The following is a 24,851-nucleotide window of genomic DNA, read 5'->3' as shown; positions in this document are numbered from 1 at the left end:
ACTGATGACTGCTTATATCATTCAAATGTGAGCTCGATACATTAGGAGCCACCATTTCCTGAGATATACCACTCTTTTTCTTTATATCCTCGCTGCCACCTTTTATTTTTGTATTTCTTTTTTAGCTTGTGTGATTAAACATATAGCCCCATACAGCAAGCTTTCATATTCACACATTGCCAATGAATTATGTTTTAATATTTATTTGAACAGGTCTTTCCCAATGCATTTTGATGAGAAGTCCATGTTTGCTGGGAATAAAAAAGAAGCCAAATCATTAAAGGTATTTATATTTTTTATCACCACAAGTAAAAAAAAAAAGTTTACATTCAGCATCTGTGTGATTTAATTATTACATAAAATATTTAGTATACCTAAAAGGGAAAGTAATACACTTTAGGTGGTGATGGGTGAACTGAAAGACATGATGCCTCATATGTGAGGTATATTGAGATACCCTATCTTCAATTCACATGTACAGTTTAACCCCTTAATGACAATTGCCGGTTCAGGCACTACACAGAAAAACAAGTCGTTTACGACAAATGACGTGCCAGAACCGGCACGTCTTTAAACGGGTGCAGAAAGCGATCTATGTTCGCTTTCTGCACCCAAATGGCGTTGCTGTAATGCCTCGACCTCGAGGCATTCAGCAACGCCACGATCGTCACCAGGGGCCATCTGTGGCCCCTCCCCGGGGCGTCAACAACCGCCATACATTGTACACGTTTTAAAAGCGTTTAATCACAATTGCCGGTTCTGGCACGACACGGAAAAACAAGTCGTTTACGATCTACGTTCGCTTTCTGCACCCAAACGGCGTTGCTGTAATGCCTCAACCTCGAGGCATTCAGCAACGCCACGATCGGCACCAGGGGCCATCTCTGGCCCCTCCTCGGGGCGTCAACAACCGCCATACATTGTATGGCGGCGGACGCCCGTTTTAAAAGCGTTTAGGAGGCGATCAACGATCACCTCCTAAACTTAAATGTTGTCGCTGGAATGCCTCGATCAGGAGGCATCCAGCGACACCAAACACTTACCTCTGGATGGGCTGTGACCGCTCCGGAGAGCGGTCACAGCCGCAGCTGCCGGTGATCTTCGCCATCAGCAAGATGGCGGCGGCCCGGGAAAAAAAAAATAAAAGATGAAAAAGTTCGCTAGACGGTCTCCAGACCCTCTAGAGAACTCTGGCTCCACTTGCAGGTTGAATACAGGTACTGCATTCAACCATGCAAGTCAATGGAGCCCAGCTTTCTAATCACAGTGTGATTAGTAAAAATAAATTAAAAAATAAAATTAATAATAATTAGAAAAAAATAGTAAAAAAAACCAGTAAAATGTAAAAATAATTTCCCACTGATGTCACTATCAGGGGAACCTTCAAGTTTAAAAAAATTTTTAGGGCATGGGCAGTGGATCCCCATATGCCAAAGTTCAACATTGAAAAATACACATGTCCCAAATGTGGCCCTTTTGCCCCCAAACAGCCAGGCAAAATCATTCATGTGGGGTATCGCTGTACTCGGGAGATGTTGCCGAACACATATTGGGGTGTTTTGTGATAGTGACATATACGAGAACCTTTTAATTCATACCTGAAGTAAAATGTGTGTGACAAAACAAATGCAAAAAAATAACTACCACAAAGTTTGACAAAGACTGATGGTAGAATTAGTGCTTGGAAAGGGTTAAAATACTAGCATTTGGAATACCCTGGGCTGTCTAGTTTTCAAAAATATATGACTTGATGGGGTAAATTGCATTGGCCGGCTTCAAATATACCCGAAATGGCACATGGGGGGAAGAATTACCAGATTTGGAAAAAATGGCTTTGAAATAGCAAGACGCTACCTGTACTTATTGCCCCATAATGTGAAAAAAGCAAAAAAACATAAAAACATTGGGTATTTCTAAACTCAGGACAAATAGTAGAATCCATTTAGCAGGTTTTTTCATTACCTTTTATAGATGAGTAAAAGATTTTTCAACTAAAAGTTAGAAACAGTCATTTTTTTTCTAAATTTTTTTCCATATTTTATACTTTTTTTTTTAATAGTAAATAATATGATACAATCAAAACAATGTCATCTAAAGAAAGCCCTTCATGTCCTGAAAAAAACAATATATAATGTGTGTGGGTTCAGTAAACGGCAAAGAAGAAAATTACAGCTAAACACGAGCAGCGCAGAAATGTTAAAACGGCCATTGTCACGAAGGGTACAAAAAGTAAAATCAGCCTTTGTCACGAAGGAGTTAAATGAGTATAATAGATAAGTCCCCCTGAGCGCTGATGACTATTGCTTTGAGATGCTGAAACCTCCCGTTTCTACATACTGACTTTTAAGCTTGCTTGGCAGATTGTACAACTAGATGGCACAACATGTGTCATTTCACAGATCCTCGAAAAATAGATCTTGCCCTTTTCATAGTAATTTTATTATGTATTTATAGGTTTCAAGTAACACACATTTTATCCACCCAATAGTGGCTTTGCTTTCCATTGTGATTTCGTATTTATGTCTTTATTCATTCTGACATTTAATGTGCTCATATCCAAAAACCATAGTAACCTTAATTAAATGACAATAATATTAGAAATTCGTTATCCGGAGAGTTTCAGCTCCCCAATATTAGGGAATTGAAATCTCTTTTCTGCAAACACCCAATGTATATAGAGAATGCAGGAAACTAGAAAGCTTACAAAATAACTAAGGGTGTTTAACCTACCAAGTTACTCAGTGATGGTATTATTAGAAATGCAATTAAAAGAATTCTGAAGACATTGCGGGCTTAAGTGAGTGGCTGCTGAAATGTGAACGATAAAATAATTGTATGAATTTCAACTGTTTTTTCCTTAAAACATTTTTGTATGCTTAATTTGCAGGAGGAATTTCGCTTGCATTTTAAAAACATATCTCGGATAATGGACTGTGTTGGCTGTGATAAGTGCAGATTATGGGGCAAGCTTCAGGTATTTATTCCATATGTATTGCATTTGTGAAAATGTGCTGAAAGACAAACTGAAGTTGGTATATTGTAAGTTTAATTAATATATGTATATAGTATTTTATAGTGTGAATGTATATGTGTGTATATCTAATATATATATATATATATATATATATATATATATATATATATGTGTGTGTGTGTATAAAAACTTTTTTTTTAAGTAACTAAAAGGGCATTTTCTTCAGTGAAAACTTTCCTTTAGCTTTTCTCAAACATTTAACGAAAGGTTACTGAAAACATTGTAATTACATAGTAATTACTGCATTTTAATGCTGTTCATTATATTTTTTAAATCAGGCATACTACTTACCAGAGTCTTTTTTTTTTTTTTTTTTCCTCTTTTTATATTAATTCCAATTAATATCAGACCCAAGGTTTGGGAACTGCACTAAAAATATTGTTTTCGGAGAAAGAGATCCAAAGCCTCCCAGAAAAGAGCCCATCGAAAGGATTCCAGTTATCCCGACAGGAAATAGTTGCACTGATAAATGCCTTTGGAAGGTAGGTTTTATTCATCTTTACCCCCCCCATACCAGAATATAACTATAGAGTATGCACAGTTATTGTGTGTAATAGTTTGTACCCTACCTGGTGTGTGTTTTCCTTAAACAAGCAACAAGTTCCTAGCATTGCTCACTATTACTCTAGTAATATCCTAGTGATTTAGGATGCTTTTTTCAATGTGTGAGTAGAATGAGACTTCTGCTGAGCAAGTGCTTTTAGAGAGGCATCAGGGGTAGAAGTTAAATGAGAAATGATTCCTGTACCAAGTTGCATGTAATAAAATGTGAGTCCATACGGTGGAATTCTAATATGCATTTAACATGAAAACAGGACCAGAGTGCTCCTCTTAACTGTAGTTTACGCTATATATAACATATTCTATATATAATTATATGGGAGCTGCCATCTGATTTAATTTTGCATAGTCTTAAACCAAAAGTGCCCGGAGCTATGAAGTATCCCTCTTTTGAGATATCTGTGCAGGAAAGTTTTTTGTTTTGTTTTGCTTGCAAGTACCCACATGAACCATCACAAGTACCCCAAGTATTACATTACTTGCATTACATATAACACAAACTTAGAAATGTTAGTTTAAGACTAATGGTTCAATATGTAATATGTAATGTAATACCATACTGTAGGGGTGCCCTACGATACCCAGATGCTTACAATAAGTTTGTATTTTATATATGTTTCTATAATCGGAGATCAGTAGGTGAATATTGTTTTTGTTTTTTTTGCAGGCTTGCAACAAGTATTAAAGAGCTGCAGACTTTCAATGAGTTGTTACGTGATAATAGGTAATGGGAGGTGTATCTTCTTCCATTTCATTTGCTCTCGCCATACTCTGCAGAGAAGTGCAGCACAATAACAAGAATTCTGTAAAGAAACTTTCATCCTTTTGGACTATTTATTTGCTTTTGTTTGTTTTAATTTGTGAAAGAAAACTGTAGATTACAGAAATATTTCACACTTTTATACAGCCTTTTTTTCCTGTTGTATTTTCAAATGATCCTATGTCATTGCATACTGTGCAAAAGCATCTTTTACAGAAGTGAAATGTTACTTGAAATGATTATATATATATATATATATATATATATGTATGTATATCATATATATATATATATATATATATATGTATATATTCTATACATTCGTATAAACACACTGTGGAACACGGTTTAGTCAGGGAGTGCCACAAAATGTCCAAGGAATGTTAATTGTCTATTTTTTTTTTTCTTCCACTAAGCCCGATGTGGTAATTATTACATCTTAGCATTTGACCAACTGTTCAATCTTCCCATCGAAACATAGACTTTGACAGCACATAAGAATAGGAGTCTTTATTGTTATGTCAAGAGAATAACCCAGGCCTATGAGAATGGGAAAACTTTAATGCAGGTTTTTCAAATAAAATGGGAAAATCCTGTAGTCAAATACAGAATTGTCTGGACCTTAGAATTGTATTTATCTTTTTATTACATATATTAAAGGGACCTATGACACAATGTTAGGACAATTCCCCACAGAGCTCCATGTTTTGCCCCAACAGCTGGAGAACTGTTGAAGAAATGAATGACCAAAGGGAATCTTTAGAAATACCGTGTTAATAAAAACCTAAGGACGGGTGATATAAAATATGCATGGTGAAATCATGGATATAATAAATGTTTTAATAATATTGCAGAAGAACTTTACACCAATCCACACTTGATAGGTATCCTAAAACAAGGGGACAACTGTGCATATATGTGAGATTTTACAGGTAGAAGTCTGTAATGTAAGAGGAGTAAGGTTTCGAAAAGGAATTTCTTCCTTTTAGCAATGCTATTTATGAAAAGTAATGTGTCAATACCCCAGAGAGCTACTAAAGAGGGATCAGACATTAACTAGAGGCCCACTGTAAACTATTGGCAAGTTACTCAAATAGGTCTGACTATGAGACGACTAAGATCCAGATCCCCCGCAGCTGCAGGGGACCTGGATCGTACTGTCCCCCCCGCCCCACTTACCGGTGCTTCTGAGTCCCCGGTGTGTAGCCGGGGCAGTGTGTAGATGTCTACGCGATTCGCGTAGACAACTTACGCTGCAGCCGGAAGGTGTGGCTAGAAGCGGGGGTTGTCTGCATCAATCGCGCAGACCTTCCCCGGCGGGGAATTCTCTCTGACAGTCGGGGAAGGTCTCAGAAGACATTGCGGGACTCAGAAGCACCGGTAAGTTGGGGGGGGGTTAAATGGGGGGCATAAGGCATTTCTGGAGGCAGAGTGCTCTTTGAAATGCCTTTTAACCCCCTTAATGCCACTTTGCCTCCAGAAATGCCTTTTTAACTCTCTATACGTCACTCTGCCTCCTCAAATGCCTTAAACATCCCTATATGCCACTCTGCCCCATAATATGCCTTTTAACCCCCTTAATGCCAGAGTGGCATATAGGGGTATAAGGCATTTCTGGAGGCAGAGTGGCACATAGGGAGTCAAAAGGCATATCATGGGGCACAGTGGCATATAGGGTTAAAAGGTATATCATGGGGCACAGTGGCATATAGAGGGTATAAGGCATTTCTGGGGCAGATGTGCATAACTGGGGGGGGGGCAGGTTGGAAAATAGAAGGAAATAAAACCAAAATATTTTTCTCACTCATAGCTTTTATTAAAAAAATAGTTTAGATGAATTAACATTTAGTGGTAAAACTTTTTTCCTATAGGGTCGTCTTATATTCAGTCTTTTTCTTTTTTTTCCTAAATTAATATTCAGATTTGGGGGGGTCGTCTTATAATCAGGGTCGTCTTATAATCGAGCAAATACGGTAATTACAATGTGACAATTTAGCTTTGCAATGTGCAAAGCAAATAGACCCATCAGAATTTAGATATAACATGTAGAAGATGTTGGATTTTAATGCATTATTTTGTGTATGCTTTTCCCTAAAACAATATTATTTTGTTCCTTGCCTATATAGAGTGATTTCTCTTGGTCCACCATTAAAAGTGATTTGGGTTTTAATTAATTGCCACAATTTTAGTCATTCCCTAGTCAACCGTGAAAGCTGGCAATCAAGTATAACTCTATCGAGTTCTGTTTTAGTTAAAACTGTAGTGCATTCCAGACTTTCTTGTGAAAGAACGAAAGCAAACCTGGAGGAGTGTACTATATTGCTAGTTTCCGATCATACTGAAAAGCTCTACTATGTGTGGGTTGTTACTCTTGATTTGACTTCCAAGGGTTTTTTCTCTACCCTGAATTTGACCCTCATCAGAAAATCAGATCTCTTAAACGTGCATTGGCTCAGCAAATGCAGTTCAGGTGCGTACATACATATACCCAGAGAAAGACCTCAATGTATCTGCACACACACAGGCGTATACACGGGTTTGTCATTTTACATACTGTGAATGATACTTTTAGGCGGGATATGTTGCATTTGTTTTCTTGGACATTTTCTGAAAATAAAGTTGCCACTAAAAATTGTAATATATTGTAGTTAGGAAGTAGTGAACACCCTATTTACTGTACGTGGCAAAAATGTTTACAAAAAAAATTAAGAAATGTATATAGTTCAGAGTCTTTAAAGGTTAAGTGTTTTTTACGATAAAGTGCTCTTATAAAGGAAAACTGTATAGCAGAAACGACTTTTTGTCATGTTAAAACATTGGGCCTGTCCATCACATGCTGCTTTCTTGAATATTGCAATATTCTATAGATACTGAAGGGAAAAAAAAAAAAAAGCTTTTAAAAAGTCACACTGATAAAACAAACATAATGTAGTATGGTTAAAATGTTAAAATTGGACAGTATGGTTTTATTGCCTGTTATCTTCAATACCGGTGTCAGATACATTAAACCAAAACTACTAGGTTATTTTGTAAGTCACAATAAAATACTTCTATCTCTATTGTTGTTTGTTTTTGTTAAGTGTAAACAATTGGCCATATGTGGCATTATTTGCTGTGTGAGTGTTTTGATTGCAGATCACCTCTAATTTTATTTAAGGATAACTACCATCAAGACTGGGGGCAGTATTTGCAAGTACCAGTATATTAACCCCTTCAGGACCGGGATTTTGATACTAACGTGTCGCTAAAGGACCGGAGCCGTTTTTGCCATGTCTTTCTTCAACTGTAATTTCTCTCTTATCAATTGGTGCACCCGCACAAATCATATATTGTTTTTTTCAGCACAAGTAGGGCTTTCATTTTAAACCATATTAAGCTGGGTAGTACATTGTTTTGTTTGAAATAAACTGGAAAAAGTGGGGAAAAAATGAATTTGTATACATACAAATTGTACACACATTGAACCAATGGGAAAAAAATATCCCAAATATATTCATTAAGTTGTCCTGATTTGGAAACCACCCAACATGGCCAGGATTTTTATCTATTTTGACCAGTATAGGGCAAATATTGCAAGGCATGCATCACGTTTTTGAAATGGCATGGTAGTCTAATAACTGCAATAGTTGTCACAGATACTGATTATCCCCCCAAAATTATATGTTTATGAACAGTAGATAAGTCAAGGTGTACAACTAGGGTAATTTTGACACTTTTCAAACAGGGATTTTATCGCCAATTGCTGCCAAATTTTGTATATTTTTTGTTTTTTTTGCATATGTTGCAATGTTGCTTTAGATTTTATATTATATTTTGTATAGAATGTGTGCAACTGCAGAAAAAAACACCAAATTGTGTTCACCAACATCCCCTGGTTCCAACAAGGCCTCACATGCATGGTTCATGCATTTTTTGAGGAAGCTATGAGGGAAAAACTGGAACATGCGCATTTTAGTTTTCACATTTGGAATTTTCAGAAATTGGTTTCCTGGGCCCATATCCCATTTGGGAGATTTTGGAAGCCCCTCACTGTAAATTACCCCATAAAAGTATATATTTATGAACAGTAGATGAGTCAATGTGTTCAACTAGGGTAGTTTTGACAGTTTTCAGCTAGCAATCTGCATTATATAAATGGCTACCTTTTTATACCACGTATTGGTTTTTCTCATTATGAGGTATGGCTGCAATAATTGATCGGCCAAATCCACTCCCCCCATATGCCTATTGTAGGCCTTGATGCAGGTAGGCTTTCTTCGGACCTGAGTTTTGCCCCGGACAGTAACAGGAACAGTGGCATCGTCATGAATTGTGCTTAACATGCACACATCTTTCTTGTCCCTATATTTTACAGCAAAAAGTTCTTGTTGGCGTAAAGCTAAGGATGCCCCAATTTTTAATTTGGTTTCTCTAATCTGTTTTGGGACCCCTATTCTGCTCTGCCTTATGGTGCCACAGGCCCAGGTGTCCATGCAAAACAACAACTTGAACAAAGGGACACTTGTATAATAGTTGTCCATGTACAAGTGGTACCCTTTGTTCAGTAAGGGGCAAACAAGGTCCCAGACAATTTTTTCACTTATGCCCAGATGGTCTGGGCAACCTGGTGGGTCAAGCTTGGCATCTTTCCCCTCATAAACCCGGAAGGAATATGTGTAGCCACTACTGCTCTCACATAATTTATAAAATTTTACCCCATACCGGGAGCGTTTAGAGGGAATGTATTGCTTGAACCCTAACCGGCCTTTAAATTTCATTAGGGACTCATCAATACTAATTTCTCGCTTGGGGGTATAAACGGCAGGAAATTTAGTTTGGAAGTGAGAAATAAGGGGGCGAATTTTAAAAAGCCTGTCATATGTGGGGTCATGTTTGGGAAGTCACTGGGTATTGTCATTGAAATGTAAAAAGCGGAGGAGGAGTTCATACCTTCCCCTTTTCATGGTGTTGGAGAAAATTGGGGTTGAAATAATGGAGTCTGTGCTCCAGTACGACTTTAAAGTGGGCTTTTTATTATCCCCATTATCATGGTGAGTGCCCAGAATGTTTTTAACTCGCACGCATCAGTGGGAGTCCATGCCTTTTGCTTGTTTGCTTTATTTCTAAATTCCTGGGCAGCGTACAAGTTAGTTTGCTAAACTAACGCCTCCCAAAACTTATTGCCCATGAACAGCTCCATAAACTGGCTTGGGGTATATTCTGCGACATCCGGATGAATGCCGGAATTGGCAGTGAAGGGGGGGGAACATCTGGAAAAGTGCCAGCTGCAGGGATCCACTCATCAGAGGGATCAGGAGGAGTAGTAGTAATAGTAGTAGTAGAAGCAACACGGCTCCTTTTAACTGGGGGTGCAGCATCATCAGAGCTGCTGGTAAACTGGCCCACATCAAAATCTGACGCAGTGTCAGTGGCAGAGTCTGACGCAGTGTCGGTGTCTGAGGCCAACATTTTATATGCCTCTTCCACCGTATAAAACCTATCCATATTTTTTTATTTTTTTTTATATATATATATTTTTTTCCCCTACCTAACCCTAGACCCTAACCCCTACCTAATCAATTCCCCACTAACTAACCCACCCACAGCCACCCACCCACAATTTTAAGAAAAAAAAAAAAAGAATTAACCCCTTAGGGTCAAATGCTGCTGATCAGAACACTGATCAGCAGTGAAAAAATTATATAAAAATTTATTTATTTATTTATTTTTTTAATACAAAACGCTCGGGACTCTCTCCAACAACGTGTTCTGTCTCTCTCCAACTCACAACCACGAGTGAGGAGGAGGGAGACAGGGTAATATAGGCAGATACAATGCTTACAAACATTGTATCTGTCAATATTCAAAATCATGCACGTGATTCGCTTTTAAAGTGATCACGTGCATGAAAGTGACAGCGATTGGCTGCTGCACGATCGCTGGGGTCGCCCAGTGGTCAGTAGCAGCCAGCCCTTCGCGATCCCGGCGTTCAGTGCGACGCGGGACCGCTTTTTGGCGGCGACGTACCTGGTACGTCCCGGTCTACCGGCGAATGTTAACCAGGAAGTACCAGGTACGTCCCGGTACTGAAGGGGTTAAGCAGTGATTTATGTATATTGTTTTGCCTTGGACCCTGGGAAAAAAATTGCCATGTTGCCAACTTGAATTGAAACGTTATCATACAAACTTCACCCAAGGTCATTACTGATGTCTAACAAAGTAACTGACACGCCACACTTTCTTCCAATGATCTATGGTGCTATGGAATATGGTGGGGAGATTAAGATGTTCCCTCATCCAGCCTTTTGAGGCCATGTCTGGAACTGATATTAGACACCTGGGGAGTCTGCACTAGAGGAACAGAGGGCTACTGAAGGAGAGGTATTTACAGCCCACGGTATAGTGTGTATCGGTGTTTAGTGGTAAAACAGGGAACAAGTTGCAGTATTGTGCCAAGGTATGGATGACTCAGATTTATGTACCTAGTAATGTAGACAGCATGTGGGCAGATGCATTATCAGTGAGCATACATTTAAAAAAGTCACAATATTTACAATACATTTTGCATGCACTTGGTGTGCTTATGTATGGATGGATGAGTCCTATCCATTAAGGGTTGCATGTAAAAACAATTTGTTAGTTGGTGGCTAGGCAGTTTCATGAAGCTGAGGTGATGTCCTCATGACAAATTCCCATAAATACTGTCTATAGGTGGACTTTTGGGTTAGTCACAGTAGTAAAAAAAAAACCTATGGACCATTGCCTTTTTAATAGCCTACCATGCGCTGTCAAGACAGTAATTAAGAGGACAGTGAGTGTCCACTACATATTCTCCAGGGAATTTCATGCACACAGACCCATAAAACTGGTATTTTTGCTGACTTCAGCCATCCTGGTTTATGACTATGTTCAATCTGTAGAAATCAGGGCATGCGGAGACCAGACTACATGTTCTGTAATCCATCTGCTATGCATGCATGTTGGAAGCCTCATTGTCTTGTGACTGACCTCCATAGATCCATACTCTTTCCCTGTACTCTTTGATTTAGGTGTGAAGTATAGGAATATAAATCAAACTTGAAAGAAACATTTTCCATAAAAACATGACTTTATTGTTGAACATGAATTCCGTTCAGCCTAACAAAAGTCAGTTCAACTAAAATGAAATCAAATACAATAGTGTACTTTCATCAGGTGCAAAAACATTTTTTTAAATGTACTAGTACATTTATGCTGGCAAATATACTCATTTTTATACAACAGTGCAAAGTTTTTGTTTTAGCTCTTCATTTACATAATTCATTCCTGTAAATGAATGTATTAGTAACACTTCAGAGAGTTTATATTAAAAAACACGATTATGCTATTTTTCATTGACCTCAAGCGGAATTCCATAAGTCCGTGCAGAACTAAAGACGAGAACTAACAACTCTTAATATTGGTGTACGATTAGTGCAAGCTGAATGGTCCCAACAATATTCCTATTAGCCTTAATGGTACAGGTCATAGCATAACTTGTTTATCCAGAACGCAGTCTTTTACTTGCGTACTTGCTGCCTTAGTGACATCTATCAAAAAAGCAAATAAAGGAAATATCTAGCCATCTAGGTCTGGTTATATGCTTCCGTAACCACTGTGGAGTCTCGCTGAAATGACCCTGTGTTTGAACCAAAGCTATTTCGACTTCCCCAGTCATAATAATCTGGTCCAAAGCTGAAGAAAGAGAAAAAAACGTCAATATGCATGATTGCTTTGCTCAAAACAGAACAGTTAAATCAAATGCTACCTACCTGCCCTGTACATTTTGGGGTGCGATGTTCCAGGCTAGGTCATCATCACTATCATACCGCCGAGGATTGTCAAAAAAATAGGATCTGTGGCTAAAACTGTGGCCAGGAACCATTCCAGAGTTTGTCTGTGAAATGCAAGAGCGATCCAATAAAGTCTACTGATAAGTACAATTTCAGTTCCAAAACATAAAGCTTTAATACACAATTCTGTATATCCCTAAAACAGTTCAATGTCATTTTAAATTAGTTTTTGAGTCTTATTTATGAAATACATAAACACTAGATGTTATGGTTGCATATGAAACTACAGTTCCAACACTTTATGGTCCAATTTCACTCACATTTGGCCCAAACAATTCACAAGTGTGGTAAGAAAATAAACTCTGTTTATATTTTAAGTGTGGCCAACTACCATACAACAAATGAGAGTGGAACTATAGATTTGTACTGTCTTTTTCTCTTATGTAGCTCTGCTTCTGCATAACAATCATGGCCAATTAACTGGTGTACGATCCCAGACCCAGTGACACAGCTACCATTGTTAGATAAAGACTAAAAAGAGTATTAGCCCAGCTAATTAAAAAAAAAAAGAAAAAGACAGGGCTAACACATCCAAATTGCAAAAGTGATAGCTAGACAAAAATGCAACATTATATGTATATATTTACTTATTTGTGTATTTGAATCTTCTGAAATGCAGTGCCTCATTTTTTCATAAGCTACAATATGAATATAGCCTAAATAAAGTTGATGTGTTAAGTAAATCTGACCGTTCATAAAGTGCTTATCAGGATATGCTCCTGATCCAAAAGCTTATTCATTTCAATTCCCTTTTGTTTGTTGCAGAAACAGTACATTTCTTATTACCCACAAGAATGAAAAGTTACATATAGCTACATTTTACCCACCATGTCCTGTGCAGAGTTTCGAACTCGGAAGAAATAGACCACCAAACTTGTTGGCAATAGCTCCCACACAAAGAGAATAATTCCAAAGACGATGTAGCCGGTGTCTCCGAGCTTGCATTTTAAATCAGCCTGTGTTTTAGAGAAATGAAATAACATAAGCAGCTTATTGTTAGGAACATAAAGACACAACTCTGTCATAAATACTAAGTGCTATGAAATATATATATACACCGACCAGCCATAACATTATGACCACCTGGCTAATATTGTGTAGGTCCCCCTTTTGTAGCCAAAACAGCCCTGACCCATTGAGGCATGGACTCCACTAGACATCTCAAGGTGTGCTGTGGTATCTGGCACCAAGTTATTAGCAGCAGATCCTTTAACTACTGTAAATTGTGGGTTGGGGCCTCCATGGATTAGACTTGTTTGTCCAGCAGATCCCATAGATTTTTGATTGGGTTGTGATCTTGGGAATTTGGAGGCCAAGTCAACACCTCGAACTTGTGGTTGTGTTCCTCAAACCATTCCTAAACCATTTTTGCTATGCTCTGATTTGAAAATGTTTGCAATTTAAAAGGCTAACGCCGTCAGGGAACAATGCTTAGGTAGGTGCTACGTGTTAAAGTAGCATCCACATGAATGGCAGGACCCAAGGTTTCCCAGCAGAACATTGCCCAAATCATCACACTCCCTCCACTTCTTCCATTGCTCCATGGTCCAGTTCTTATGCTCACATGCCCCATTGTAGGCCCTTTTGGCAGTGGATAGGGGTTCGCATGGGCACCCTGACTGGTCTGTGGCTACCCAGTTCCATACACAACAAACTGTGATGCACTGTGTGTTCTGACACCTTTCTATCAGAATCAGCACTAACTTTTTCAGCAATTTGAGCTACAGCAGCTCGTCTATTGGATTTGACTACACGGGCCAGCCTGTGCCCCCCAAGTGCATAAGTGAGCCTTGGCCGCACATGACCCTGCCGCCGGTTCACAGTTTTCCCTTTCTTGGACCACTTTTGATAGAAACACCTCAGAAGAGCTGCAGTTTTGGAGATGCTCTGACCCAGCAATCACAACTTGGCCCTTGTCAAGTCGCTCAGATCCTTACATTTGCCCATTTTTCCTGCTTCTAACACATCAACTTTGAGGATGAAATGTTCACTTGCTGTCTAATTTATCCCACCCACTGACAGGTGCCATGATAAGATTATCGGTGTTATTCACTTCACCTGTCAGTGGTCAAAATGTTATGGTTGATCAGTGTATATATATCTAAATATAAAAGCAAATCAGTGGATCTTCCTTTCTATTTCTGAAGATGGTTCCATTAGGAACCAGCAGAGGTCTAAGAAGATTTGCTTTACAAAGCCCACAGTTGGCATCACCTGGCCTGATGTACATAAATCTCATTCCCCAAAACCTAAGGAAGGGTATACTCTGCATTTCACTGTTGAGGCCAATTGTAGGGGGAAGTGATGCATTTTTAAGGGGCCAGTAAAGCTGACTGTATTTGTTTCGCTATCCCTGCTGTTCAAGTCCAAGTCTCTCTTCAGTACCTCAAAAATTATACAAATTGGAAAACTAAAGCCCCTTTTTACCTTTCTTTCTTAATAAATTTAATTAATGGGTTGCAGTCTTAATTACTGCTACTCAAGCTAGGTTGGTCTTCAGCTTACAGCCATATATTACATCATATATTCTGCATGTATTCTGCAGCACAGGATCAACCTGGATTGAGTTAGGTGTTGGAGGACAGCTGCTTAAAATGCAAATTAGGTTTGAAAAAAACCAGAATGGTTATATTTCAATCTATGAATCTCCCTCACAGTATCAGAAGAGAATGAAAAATAACATTTTACTTGCCTGGTCAGAAACATTGTACCAGTCATAATCAAATGAGCTGTACCGAGAATCTTCTGACAAGGAGAGGACAACAAAGTTGTAGCAGGCTCTTGATGTGTACAGTAGGATCACTGTAACTCCAATAAATGTGACTTGACACACAGATGATCCCTAGTAAAATATCAGGTTTAATGTAAAACATTGTGTAACACAATCTATAAAGTGCTGAATATATACGGTACATTAATTGTGTGTTGGTCATTTAAGACTATTCCAGCTGAGATGCACAAAGATACCCCTGACTCTTCATTAGTGGTAACCATCTAAATGAAAAGCGGTTGCACATTGTGATGTTTCCTGATTGCAACAACCCTAATTTCTGCCTTTGGGTACTTGTTGTAAATCTCTATAATCTGTGTTGTCTGCTGCCCCTGCTTTGCCGTATCACAACCAAACCTTGTCCCTGATAGCAGGGATCCAGATTCTTGTGCAACTAATCTTACATCTCAGGTAAGTGGACTAATCGTATGGTTCTAAATGCCTGACCCGCTCTTTTCTTTTTAGATGTCCCATTTCTGCTACTTTACTAAGCCTGCTTCAGTATATCAGGGCCCAGCACTATAAATGGTATTATACACGTATATATGCCCTGGTAGGGACATCATGCAAAGCTCACACAAGTACAGGGAAGAAAGGTCTGTGCCACAGAAGCAAAGATCCCCTGTACCCCTCCTAGACCCAGGGGGTGCAGAGTTGTACAGACTCTGTGCTTGGTCCCAACAACATCCACCTCAAAGTCATGGCAAGTGCAAGTGTCAAAGGATACACAGTAGGTGTGTAAATCCATACCTCTATAACTCTGCCCTTCATAACCCACCACAACTGTCTGTTATATTACATGTTCTAGATTGTTCTAATCTGTGAAAAACTAATAATGTTAACAGTTCTTGCAGTGACAAAAACAATGTGATCCTTAATGTTCCTGAGTGGTGGCAAATTCTATTTTGGGTGCATTCCTTTAGGTTGTTGCACAATGGAGAAAAAAAACGACTGGGGTGATGCTGGTGTAAAGTTTTGAAATGGGTTTCAAAATGGTGATATTGCGAAACCACCACCAGTGTCATTACACAAATTTCTGACTAATAAAACAAATGAAATTTACAGTATCTCACAAAAGTGAGTACACCCCTCACATTTTTGTAAATATTTTATTATATCTTTTCATGGGACAACACTGAAGAAACTCACGTTTGTTGCCAAGGTTTAGAAATGAATGGTCAATTAGAGTGTCACATGAAAAGATATTTACAAAAATGTGAGAGTTGTACTCACTTTTGTGAGATACTGTATATGTACTCCTGCATGCTTATGTCAAGAAAAAAAAACGACATTACCTTGGATTCTAAGTAAACGCCTGCCAGTGACATTTTCGATATCTTGTAAAGACATATTGAAAGAGATATTGCACATAGCACAAATAGGGTGTCATTAATTGCAACCCTGATCGAAACGATGACCTCGATGTTAGCATCCGCCTTCTTTACAAGTATAGCGCAGGTAAGGTTCACAACCAAGAACACCAAGCTGATAATTAGAAAAGTTAAATTCAAGGGCCACCTGTAAAACAAAACACGCAGATATGTTAGTGTGCAGCACCGAGGTACCTCCTATGGTCCATTTAGAAGACTAAAGACTAAAAAGTGGAAGTAGAGCCCACCAAACATTAAATAGTAGATACAAAATCTTTTAGTGTACAACTCCCATAACACTTAACCAACCAATTTAATAGCAACTGGAGGGAAAGACAGTACCACTGACATATAAGGACTTTCAGCAAGCTGTATTTTCTGCAAATTAACATTATATACTGTTGGCATGACTTAATGTCCCCAACAATACCACTGTGACTACTTTAATACATATTCTTCCAAAATAAAAATAAAATAACCCCCCCCCCCAAAAAAAAATTATCCCTGCTGCAGCAGCTGCCCCGCTTCTCCATGCTATGACTATTGTTGCCACTGATTGGCTGCTTGAATCAGGAAAAGTACACCCACTGAAATTATTTGGAGCACTTTCTACACATGTTTATGGGGTCTGAATAGACCCCCATCTGCCGCGTTCCCTGAGCTAGTGCTGGAGGTGACTAAGAGGTGAGTATATCATGCGCAAAACGTTTGCAGAATCCCCCCATGCATTTGCAAAAACAGACAACACGGTAATTTAAAGGGACCACACAGTGTCATAGGATGGCTGGAGTGTCCCTTTAAAATTCCAAGCCAATACTTACTATGTATTAGGGTATGTAATGAAGTAAGTACATACCACAGATATTTCCACGTTATTTGACTTGATTATGTCAAGTGTTTAAAATGCTAATGTACACATTTCCAAACATATAGAGTCCAAAAAGCAATTTCAACATGAAGGAGCTGGCACCATTCAAAATTGCAAGATAAAGTAGCGTGGAGCACTAAGGCAACACTGTAACAGAGTGGTCCTCAAAAATAAATGTATAACAAGACCCCCCTGAGCGAATTCAAAGAAACTACTCACATTGATTTCAAAGGGAGAATTTTTCTGCCAATGAGGGCAGTAACAGGCTATGATTTTTTGGTTTTCTAGCTTGAAAATGCATTAGGGGGTCTGCATAAACCCCATATGCATTTGTCCCTTTCTCCACCTGCTTTCCTGATGCTTGAACCATCAGACCACATAGGAGACGGGCGGCTGCAGCTACTACTTTGTCATTTCTGGAAGAAGCCATAAAAAGTGCATTAATATGACTTCCCATTTACTAGGTGGTCCACTTAATGTCTAATTTAACAGATTGTTAATATAGCATTTGTAATATTTAATAAGTAACGCAGTAGACAGAAATGTCTACCATAAGATTAGTGCAATTCTAACTACTGTATACTTTATATATAATTAATTACAAATTCACAGATTATGTGTTAAAATGTAGCAAATGTAATTACATATATATATATATATATTTTTATTTTTTTATTTTTTTACAAAAGAAATGTCTAGCACTCCTGGTGTTATTCATACTGTGGAGAAAAACATAGTTGCATAGTAGAAATATAGCTTTCAATAGTAACTTTTTTGGGTTAACAGGTATAAACCACTTCTAGATGGCTTTATCGTGTAGAGATAAGAAGCAGTCCAGTGACACGGCGATATAAAAACTCCAACGTAGTACCCCAAAAAAATTGAAGACGGCATTCAAGCATTTTTGAAGCATTACTGATTAACCTGGATTTTATTTTAGGTGACATCAGCTTTAAGATAATACAATAATGCTCGGATGGCTTCAACTGGGAAAACCCTTAAATACACCCGCTTTGTTAGAAGCATTTCGTTGTTACACATGAACCAATCCTGTCTAACTTCTCGGTCATGCTTGTAACAAATAAGTGGCAATAAAACAAAGGACATTACACAGAATGATCTGATGAGTACAGTGGTTTTGCAGGCCAGTTCACTTTAGTAAAGTAAAAAAAAACAAAAAACAGATGTCTGTGTTGGGCAAAATTTCACTTAATCTCAATCTGTGCTTCCTGGAAAGATATAAATATCCATTTTAAGTTAAAGCAGTCAATTAATTCTGGGAGTTCTTTTCCATACCTTCAAATGGTTATCTAGGTCTTTCAGATGCCTGTCTGCATATTCTTATTCACCCAGGGCTTCAGAGATTCATCAAAGTGGCTATCCCAGCAAAACAGTATGTGGGGCATTTTCAGATCAGACCGTTACAAAGTTACTGATCCTCTGCCCAAACCCAGTTTTCGAGACTGAGGCTACTGCTACTTCAGCGGGTAGATTCTAATCTCCTGGTGGCCTTTTCTGGAAAGTGGCAAGACCAACAATTGCACAATGGACCACTAATTCAAAAGCACAGCAAGCTGTAAGAGGAAAGCTCCACCTACGGTTACTGAAGCCTGGGCGCTGGATTTCTTTGCCTTCCTAACTAACAAACACACTCACAAGCATAAATACATAATCACTTTACCATCATACTCTAAGAGATACTGTGACACGAACCAGGGGGTATAGTGGGACATCCCTGCTACCGCAACGACACACCAGGCAGGACGCAAGAGAACACTTTATTGGCACTGGACATGGCTTATATAGCCACTTTACCAGGGGAGGGGAGACTGACATACACATCATGAATATAATTAACACATAACACAATGACAAGGCATACTACAGAAAACATTGCCTCCAGACTAAACTCCTCACACATTCAACAATGGCAAATACACATAAAAATGGAAACAAGAATGTGAATGTACAAAATATCACAATGTAACCCTGTGAAGTCAATGTAACATTGCAGTCCCAATATTTTTTGTCCAGCATCCATTAGGCATACCCACATACCAACATCTTGGGGACGCAGGGCAGATACCTCTTCAGACATGATATGTAAAATGGTTACATGGAGAAGTCTGCATATCTTCTCAGCCCTGTCTGTCCCCTATGCCGAGACAGCCTTCGGGAAAGAAGGCTTTGTTTTTGATGCCATATTTGCTATACTCTGTACTCTTGTACTGCTGCCAGGGATGACAAGTGAAAGCTGGAATTGTGCTTACAGATAATTAATTTTCCGTCCTCATTTCCTGGAAGAACTTGGTCCTATGCAGTAAATAAAGTATCTTTCTTTTTCATTTGATTTTCGGGTTTGGCTTTTTAATTTATACATGGGGGTATAGGGAAGGGATAATTTATAGCTTTGTGCCCGACTCTCTATTTTATCACCAGAAAATGAGCAAAGGAAAATAATCCTCTGTAAGTGGAATTATACCCGTTATCTGAAATAATCGTATTATTTGTAGGCAACAGCTCTCACCTGTACTTCAGTAGCTCCGGAGAATATTTGGATTTGGCTTTAAAAATAACCTGTGAAATAAAAAAGACACGGATTACATATATGTGGATATTATTTGTATCAAATTAAATTATTGCACAGAACTGTACCTTATTTACATAAACTACATGGTATAATGTTTTTTTCCTTACACATTCTATTCATTGCAAGGTCTTTTGCTTTTAAATCCTGTCCTTATGTTAAATGGATAAGGACTTCTTCTTCTACAGATAGATCTGTAAAATATTTAACGCCCCTGTGACTACACAAATACTTTCCCATACACGCAAGCACATGACAGCAACAAATGGTAGCAGATACTTTAAATCCCATAATAGTGACATGTATTTCTCTAAATCATTATATAGCATAGTACTTGTGGCCTGACGTGTTTCAACCTGCCAATAATCAGGAGCTAAAGATTATTTGTTCGGAACAACAACAGCTAATGGTTTAAAAGAGGATGCTTTTACATGATGATATTCATCATGGAAACATAGTTGTAACTTCCATAAAGGTCCACTTAAACACTATTTGTATATGGAATTTATACTGTAATTGATTTTGCAGCCCCTTTAAGAAAATTTTGGTCTGCCTTATGTAACTCCTCCTCCAGCTGCCTCTGCTAAAAGGAGAGCATACCTCAGTATGCTTCTTACACATGCTCCTAGTCAACAGGAGCTAAGAAGATGGTCAGTCTCTTAATGGATCAGTGTTCCGCCATTTGCTAGTTTAATGTTGCCTTGTCTAAAACTGTAAATGGGCCTATAACCAAAAGAAGCATTACATATTGTGGAACAATTCCCAGAACTAAACATGCACAAGAGGGAAGAGCTTTATTCAGTGCTCCTGCCTTTATCACGCTCCTTTGGATCTGTAACTTCAAGCCCCAGAATGAAAGTCATTTTTTTCAAGGTACACTTCAGTGCACTTGATAAATGGGGGAGAAGTAGCACATGTACAAAATGAACACCAAAGCCCTAATAGCAGTCTGGTTAAATTAGTACCTTGGAAGTCACTTCTTGTAGAAGCCGAGATGCCAGGGCCTGGATTAGCTAATCAATGAAATTATCTTCCTATCCTAAGGAACTAGTCAGCAACTCAACAATGGGGAGAGATAACTACATTTGGAGGCATAATCATACAATTTTTTAAAGAGACGCCTGCTCTGATGGTAGGTTGTTAATACATTATATATATTGATTATAAATCTGTAAAAAGTATGATTATTACATGAAAATAACAAATATATACTAGATCGCATTACTAGGTAGTAATATATACTTGTAGACGTATGTTCTATTGTGTATTAGGTATTCTCGTGTTTATATGAGAAAAATATTTACATTTCCATGGCACGTAAACTGGTTTTGTATGTATTTCCTATAGGCTGATGACATCATTTTCGTGCATTTTCAGCTATTTAATTTATTAGCAGAAAATATGATTGTTAAACTGGTTTTTTTTCTGCAATCTCACATTATATGAATGCCTTAGACGGGACGTTTACTTATCTAGGAATATTAACTCTCATGTAATACATAATGAATCGCATACACACACACACACAACAAAGAAAAGTTGGAACTAGCTAGCATTATCACAAATCAGTTCTTGCAGTTTATAATTACAGAGGCTTCTTTATTGAATCAGACATACACTGTTGGTGGACAATGATATGCATTCAGCAACAAATGTGTGTGGGAGACAAGAAAATGTCAGGTTAGTATCTTTTAGACTGTGACATTCACATCTTAAAGGAGCAGTCAAAGCCATGTATAAAGTGAAGCAGTATGAAGCAGAACCACTGTGTATATTTTTCTTTAAAAATACATTTTTCTTTAAAATAGCACCAAACTATAAGGGTGCGGCCTATAATCGAGCCAATAACACATATTATATGTATATATTAAAGTAGGAGCACTCACAGGACTTTGATAAAATGTTAGTTTATATAATTAATTTTAATCCAATTATTAAAATGTAAAATGTTAATGATTTGGTCTCAAGACAAAAAGAAAATAATAATAATAATAATATATAAGCTTCCAAAATGTTTTATCCCATCTCAGTGTCGTGGCTGGAGTTGCAAGCTCATGACTATTCACTGTTCAGAATATTTTGGCTCCAAACAAAAGAACTCATTCTTAAATTGATTTATCTTAAGATATAACCTAGAAATGCCATCTGAAGAATGAAGTACACCTTCAACAGTCCACTTAATGCTACGTGTATTTTAATCGTACCCGTCGCATTTAATTGAGAGTCTTTGGAAACACTGTTATATTGAGAATTCACATAAAACACAAGGGATTTTCCAAGTGATTCAAAGAAAATCAATTGAGTGCAGTAAAAAAAAAAAAACACCCAACGCAAAGAAATTCTTACAACAGTATGTTCCTGATTTCACTTCCTTACAAATGTATGAAGAAGTCTGTATATTTATATATGGTGCTACAGATCAAAGACACAAGGGAAAAATGCATAAAAGGGCACACACACACACATATATATATATATATATATATATTATATATACCATATTGGCTCGGATATAGGCCGCCCCCGTATATAGGCCGCACCCTAAAAGTTTGGTGCTTTTTTAAAGAAAAAGTTTTTTTCTTTAAAAAAGCCCCCAAAAAACATGCTGCCACTCTGTCTCCCCCCCCCGAGATATGCTGCCACTGTCCTCCCCCCCGAGATATGCTGCCACTCTGTCTCCCCCCCCCCCCCCCGAGATATGCTGCCACTGTCCTCCCCCCTCGAGATATGCTGCCACTGTCCTCCCCCCCCGAGATAAGACTCTGCTCCCCCCGACTTACCAGAGGAGACTCCCGGGTGTCTTGCGGGGCTGGCGGGGGACATCTACGCAATACGCGTATACAACTTCCAGTGCCGGCACTCAGCTGATGTGCCGGCACCGGAAGTTGTATACGCGTATTGCGTAGATGTCCCCCGCCGGCCCCGCAAGACACCCGGGAGTCTCCTCTGGTAAGTCTTGGGGGCAGAGGTAAAACGCATCGTGCGGACGGTCACCGGCTGCGGCGATGCGGGTAAACAACCTCCGCAGCCGGTGACCATCCGCACGATGCGCTTAGACAACCTCCCGTGCCGGCACCCCCCCCCCGTGGAAAGTGCTGGCAGGGGAGGCTGTCTAAGCGTATCGGGGAGTAGGATGCAGGTCCCCTGCACCGCTGCGGGGGATCTGTATCCTAACCCTGCCCGGCGCCCGGGACTGCATGTCCTGGACGTCGGGCGCTAGACCCCGAATATAGGCCGCACCCCCACTTTAAAGACTTAAAGTGGGGGAAAAAAGTGCGGCCTATATTGTATATACATATATACATACAGCAGATAAGAACTTGATCCTTGTCTTAGATTCAGGATAGCTTTATGCTTACTGTATTATTATGGCCTCTACCACTCCTGATGGGAGGCTGTTCCATTTATCTACCACCCTCTCCATAAAATAATGTGCTTGGCATGACTCTCAGGGAGCTTAAGTTTTCTATACCATGATGTTAGCCTCACAAAGATAATAGCATTTATAATGGCGGACTATTCTTATTTATAATAAAACAGTCACATTTTGCAAAGTAGTCGGTATAGCCCATTGAATGGAAATACCATCTCACTGAGTGTATATGATTTAAATCAATATGGCTGCTTTACATTTTTAAATACAATTCTAACATTGGTGGTTATGAACTGTAGGTTTAGGGATCCTGCTCCTAGAAAGGTGCAATACTATTTACTATTCCGTTGTTAATTAGATTATAAGATTGGCATGGTTGCTGGGTTACGGGGAGGGGGTAAACACATAAGAACATGGGTCCCAGAGATGCCATGCCATGTCTCCGCTATATGTCAGGAGACCCTGGAGACATAGGAGACCATTACCCGTCCAGATGATGTGGAGTGAATGAGAGTATTTGAAGGACACTTTTAGGGTTCTAATGAGGCTGGGGGTAAACCCGTCTCACACAGAGGTGCATTGGGATGGCACAAAACAGCAACATAGAGGTTTCTGTACTTCACAGCCAGTCTACATCTATGGACAAGAACCTTCATACCAAGTCAGGGCAGCCTACAGGGAAGTATTTACTAAACATAGAAAGCAAAACAAACCCCAAATGATTCTGAATCATAACGGACTATGTTGTCCGAAAAGTAACAAGTTGAGATTGACATCCAGAAACTGCTACTAATGTTTCAGGATTTTCGGTAAATGAAAAGCTCAGATCACCCAGATAACCTACGGAGATGCAAGTGTTGTGCAGAGGACCTCACTGGCCACCAGGGAAAAAAAAAGATTGTGACTGTACTTTAGGTCCTTACCCTGGCAAAGTAGAGGTTCATGAGTGTCAGGGTGAAGAACTGAAGGCAGACCGGGCAGCAGTAGAGCAGCCAGAAGGAGAAGGCTCCCAGTGTGTTGGCCTCCACAAAGTTTCTGAAGTAGAAGGAGAAGAGCACAGCCCTGAGAGAAGCCCAGAGCAGGCAGAGGAACAGGAAGACGGTCTGGTAGCTGAACCTCTTGTGCTTGTAATGCAGGACCAGCCATAGCTGCACATAGACGAAGACGAAGAGCAGCAGGTAGAAGACGGTGTAGACGGTGGTCAAGCCCAGAGTCACGTAAGGGGGGACCGCAGGACTCAGAGTAGGGGGAAGAGAGTCGTTTCCAAGGGGCCCCATTTTCCCGGGCTCTTATCCAATTCTCGGAAATTCAGTGCCGATAGAGAAGCTCCTTCGCGGGGTGGCCGCCGATCCCCTCAGTCATGTTTGTACAGTCGGGAATAATTCGGAAATACATGTGAAAGTAGAAGAGACGGCATTTCCTGGTTCTGGGCTTGGTGACGAGCAGAAGCACATGATCAGTACGCTGCGGGACACACAGAGGGCTGGCTCAGCAAGCACGGGCGCCGCACTCACACTTGAAACTACTGGAGCTTCGTTTCATTTGTCTCTGGTGACCCTAAATGACCAGATCTTCTCTCTATTGCAAACAGACAACTGTTATATATATACTCAGGAGGCCTAATGCATTGGAATAAACACTTTTTTAGGACTGGCTAGAATACTCTATGCCGATCCCG

At 39.2% G+C, this 24,851-nt stretch overlaps 2 protein-coding genes across 2 annotated transcripts in view; one reads left to right on the top strand and one right to left on the bottom strand.

Annotated features, from left to right (window-relative positions):
- The window catches only part of LOC149283391 (ERO1-like protein beta), a 32,279-nt gene extending 27,956 nt beyond the window's left edge, over nucleotides 1-4,323 (top strand). The window contains exons 13-16 of the mRNA XM_089497621.1: nucleotides 214-283; nucleotides 2,888-2,974; nucleotides 3,383-3,516; nucleotides 4,263-4,323. Coding sequence (XP_089353747.1) covers nucleotides 214-283; nucleotides 2,888-2,974; nucleotides 3,383-3,516; nucleotides 4,263-4,323 — 352 coding nt within the window. The remainder of the gene's footprint in view (nucleotides 1-213; nucleotides 284-2,887; nucleotides 2,975-3,382; nucleotides 3,517-4,262) is intronic.
- A 7,615-nt stretch (nucleotides 4,324-11,938) lies between these two features.
- LOC149283390 (integral membrane protein GPR137B) lies at nucleotides 11,939-24,450 on the bottom strand. The gene is made up of 7 exons (XM_089497619.1): nucleotides 24,097-24,450; nucleotides 19,741-19,790; nucleotides 16,271-16,493; nucleotides 14,898-15,047; nucleotides 13,033-13,161; nucleotides 12,125-12,249; nucleotides 11,939-12,047 (listed from the first exon to the last, which is right to left on the bottom strand). The coding sequence occupies exons 1-7, from the start codon at nucleotides 24,448-24,450 to the stop codon at nucleotides 11,939-11,941; spliced, it is 1,140 nt and encodes a 379-aa protein (XP_089353745.1).
- Nucleotides 24,451-24,851: the final 401 nt, after the last annotated feature.

Source organism: Sceloporus occidentalis, unplaced genomic scaffold (assembly GCF_023333645.1).
Source record: "Sceloporus occidentalis isolate IW3139 unplaced genomic scaffold, rSceOcc1.0.p SCAF_105, whole genome shotgun sequence".
Taxonomy (NCBI): Eukaryota; Metazoa; Chordata; class Lepidosauria; order Squamata; family Phrynosomatidae; genus Sceloporus; species Sceloporus occidentalis.
Note: the sequence above shows the minus strand (reverse complement) of the source record. Positions and strands in the feature narration are given on the sequence as shown.

Coding starts and splice junctions, on each gene's coding strand:
- LOC149283390 (XM_089497619.1), bottom strand. CDS start 24,450: ATGGGGCCCCTTGGAAACGACTCTCTTCCCCCTACTCTGAGTCCTGCG. Junction 16,494..19,740: donor CCGGAGCTACTGAAGTACAG/GTGAGAGCTGTT, acceptor TTTGTTTTACAG/GTGGCCCTTGAATTTAACTT. Junction 12,048..12,124: donor CCCCAAAATGTACAGGGCAG/GTAGGTAGCATT, acceptor CTCTTTCTTCAG/CTTTGGACCAGATTATTATG.